The sequence below is a fragment of the Homarus americanus genome, unplaced genomic scaffold (assembly GCF_018991925.1).
Source record: "Homarus americanus isolate GMGI-L3 unplaced genomic scaffold, GMGI_Hamer_2.0 scaffold43707, whole genome shotgun sequence".
NCBI lineage: Eukaryota > Metazoa > Arthropoda > Malacostraca > Decapoda > Nephropidae > Homarus > Homarus americanus.
The window spans coordinates 24,076-27,882 of NW_024724449.1; the positions used below are offsets into that span (position 1 = coordinate 24,076).

At 48.9% G+C, this 3,807-nt stretch overlaps 1 protein-coding gene across 1 annotated transcript; it reads left to right on the top strand.

Moving 5' to 3' along the window:
- The first annotated feature begins 1,132 nt into the window (after positions 1–1,132).
- On the top strand, positions 1,133–3,458 carry LOC121864400 (N66 matrix protein-like). The gene is made up of 3 exons (XM_042363426.1): positions 1,133–1,520; positions 1,649–1,920; positions 3,156–3,458. Exons 1-3 carry the CDS (start codon positions 1,133–1,135, stop codon positions 3,456–3,458), a joined length of 963 nt encoding a protein of 320 aa, XP_042219360.1.
- Positions 3,459–3,807: the final 349 nt, after the last annotated feature.

The window sequence follows — 3,807 nt, forward strand, 5'->3', positions numbered from 1 at the left end:
CTCAGATTCACCCTGCCCCTGAAAAAACCACACCTCCACCATTCATTCAGGCTAACAGCACTACCCTCTCTATGTTACCAACTTTCAGTACCTAGGCTACCTCCTGTCCACCACCACGGACATCGATGAAGAGATTATCTACGAAGTTACACGTATTTCGAGCAGTGGTCCTCCCCACCCTGCTGTATGGCAGCGATACATGGGTCACATACAGGAGGAACCTCAGGGCACTTGAAAACTTTCACCAAAGTTGCCTACACTCCAACTTCCATGTTCGCTGGGAAGACAAGAGAATAAATGCCAATATTCTTGCTGACACCAACTGTAGGAGCATCGAGGCTACAATTATTCATTAATAACTACGCTGGACTGCCCATATTACCCACATGGACGACAGTAGACTGCCAAAACAGCTACATTACAGTCACATAACGAATGGTAAACGTAACGCTGGCGGGCAACGGAAAAGGCGTAAGGATATTCTTAAGACAAACCTGAAAAAGTGTCAAATCAACCCCCTCACCTGGGAGACGATTACCCCACACCGTTACTGAAGCAGAGAAAGAAAGACTCCAGTATGCGTAAATTGGAGTAAAGTCAAACCAGATAGTACACACCCCCGCCGCTAGGGTCCGCCACCTTACCGGCTCCTCCGTGCTCCGTGGACGTTCAGCCAAGTAAAACACACTTGTCTTCGAAACTCTTTGATTGCATAATAACTACTTAACATACTAAGCATAAATGAGACGAATAATCTTCCTTCATGATCACTAATGTCACTATTGACCCCTTGAGTACGACGAATTATTCCCCTGAGTACGACGGATTAATCCCCCGAATACAACGCATTAACCCTTTGAGTACGATGAATCAACCCCTTGAGTACGATGAACTAACCCCGTGAGTATGTTGAATTAACCCCTTGAATACGATGAATTAAATAACCTGTTGTGTACTATGTATTAACCCTTAAATACGATACATTAATCCCTGAGTACAATGACTTAATTTCTTCAATACGGTGTCTTAACCTTTTGAAACGATGACCTAATCTCTTGAGTACGATGATATTGTACGCAGCAGATTACGTCATTGTACTCAAGGGGTGTTGTGGTGATTATAGGTTGACCTAATGGTTGTGATTCTAGAGGTGAAAGATGGTGGTGGTGGTTCTATTGACAATGGTGGTGGTTCTATTAACAATGATGTAGGTTCTATTAACAATGGTGGTGGTTCTATTAACAATGGTGGTGGTTCTTTTGACAATGGTGGTGGTTCTATTAACAATGATGGAGGTTCTATTAACAATGGTAGTGGTTCTTTTGACAATGGTGGTGGTTCTATTAACAATGATGGAGGTTCTATTAACAATGGTGGTGGTTCTTTTGACAATGGTGGTGGTTCTATTAACAATGATGGAGGTTCTATTAACAATGGTGGTGGTTCTATTGACAATGGTGGTGGTTCTATTAACAATGATGGAGGTTCTATTAACAATGGTGGTGGTTCTTTTGACAATGGTTGGTTCTATTAACAATGGTTCTATGGTGACAATGGTAGTTGGGTTCTATTAACAATGGTGGTGGTTCTTTTGACAATGGTGGTGGTTCTATTGACAATGGAGTTGGTTCTATTAACAATGATGTAGGTTCTATTAACAATGGTGGTGGTTCTTTTGACAATGGTGGTGGTTCTATTAACAATGATGTAGGTTCTATTAACAATGATGTAGGTTCTATTAACAATGGTGGTGGTTCTTTTGACAATGATGTAGGTTCTATTAACAATGATGTAGGTTCTATTAACAATGGTGGTGGTTCTTTTGACAATGGTGGTGGTTCTATTAACAATGATGTAGGTTCTATTAACAATGGAGTTGGTTCTATTGACAATGGTGTTCTAGTGGTGTGGGTTGATCTTGTAAGTGTGTGGCTGCGGTGATGTCATAAGTGTGGAGGTGGTGATGTGTAGGGAGATTCCCCTTGTAAGTATGTGGGGGGGTGATGATGTATAGGGGGGTGTCATCATTCTGTTAAGTGTGGGGTGAAACAAAGCTCTAAGTGAAGGGGGTTATTTCAATGGGGTGTAAAGTAACATTATAAAAGTGTGGAGTATGTTTATAAGTAAAGAGTGTTCATCATGTAAGTGTGGAGGGATAAAAAAGTTATTTTTTAAGTGTGGGTGTGAGGATGAAAGACAGCCATCCATCTTGTAAATGTGGGTAAAGATGAGTGTGTGGATGAGAGATGGTTCGTCTTACAAATGTGGACAAGACGATTAGAGAGTGGGTCATCATTTATGTTGAAGTGAGTGCGAATGAGAGTGGATCAATTTATAAGTGTGGGTGCGTGGAGTTGAGGGTCGTACTGTACTGTAAGTGATGGCGTGTGGGGGTGAGAGGGTGTTACCGTTTAAGTGTGGGGTTGAGGGAAGGATGCCATATGAGTGTGGGGCTTCTGGGGATGAATTAAATGTTCTTCTTTGTGTGAGGTTATGAGGATGATGGAGAGTGCCATTCTGTCAGCGGCTATTAGGAGGAGGGGGAGGCTCTCTTGTAAGTGTGGGAAAGAACGAGATGCCATACCATAAGAGCGAGGATGGGGGGGGGGATGGGCGAAAGAGTGCTAATTAGTTATGTTTGTGGTAGGGATGGAGATGAGAAAGAGGGCCACCATATAAGTGTGGGTGTGCGAGTGATGAGAGACAGTGCCATCTTTTAAGTGTTGTGAGTGAGGGTAAGGGAGAGAGCCATCTTATAAGTATGGGTTTGAGGATGGTTGGGATGAGCGAGTACTGTGTCTCTAGGTGTGGGTGAGGGAGAGGGCCATCTTGGCTGGCCACTACACAGCACGAGCCTCAGCAGCGGGCGCGGTTGTGGTCCCGCGTGCCAGGGATCAATACTCGGTGTCCTCGACCACTTGGCTGCGATACCGCCCAGCATTTTGTTGTTCGGTGCCTGACTGTCATCGCGGCGTCTTGGTGGGCGGCGCCAGGAAGGCCACGCCCTCGTGGGCGGCGCTCCACCCCTTCCTCTGCCAGTCGCGCGTGGCTTTACAAAGACATGTGTGGAGGTGAGTGGTCGGCGAGGCGGCGGGGAGGGGCGCTGCCCCCCGTGGGAGGCATGATGGCTCTAATGATGTTTCATGATGGCACAGTGGCACGGCTGTCTTGAGACACTGGTACCTGTCTGGCCGCCGCCTCGTCTCCCGGGGTCGCCACCAACACGCTCCTCTGCCGCCGCCACCGCCGCCGCCCGCCACCCGCCGCCGCTACCCCTCGGCGCCTCCTGCTGCTCCTCCTCCTGCTGCTGCTGCTGCACCGAAGATGAGGGTGAAGTCGGTGGCACGGCGCCTGCCCAGAGGTATGTAGTCCTCCCTGACTTCCGCAGCGCGCCCGCCGCCGCCCGCATCTGTGTGGTGGCTGCGGCGGCGACCCACACCTGGCACTCCCGGCACTAACGGACCTGCGGGCCCACCCTCCTCCCTGCGGCAAGCGGCGCTTCTACCACCGACACACAATACCATTATCCAACGGAACCAACAGTGCCGAGCTTCAAGATAACACGGTGACTTCGACCCCCTGTTGATGGTGCACCCCTCCCCCCCTCGCCGGGAGTGCCGGAGTGGTGGTGTTGTATGACGGTGTTGGTGATGATTAATGGGGGTGTAGTGTGTAGCCACTACCACGCACGCCCATGCCTTTGAACCCCCGCCCCGCCACTACCACGCACGCCCATGCCTTTGAACCCCCGCCCCGCCCACAGGAAGGGGGGGGGGGGTCACAGGGTCGAGGTCACCTTAGAGGCCT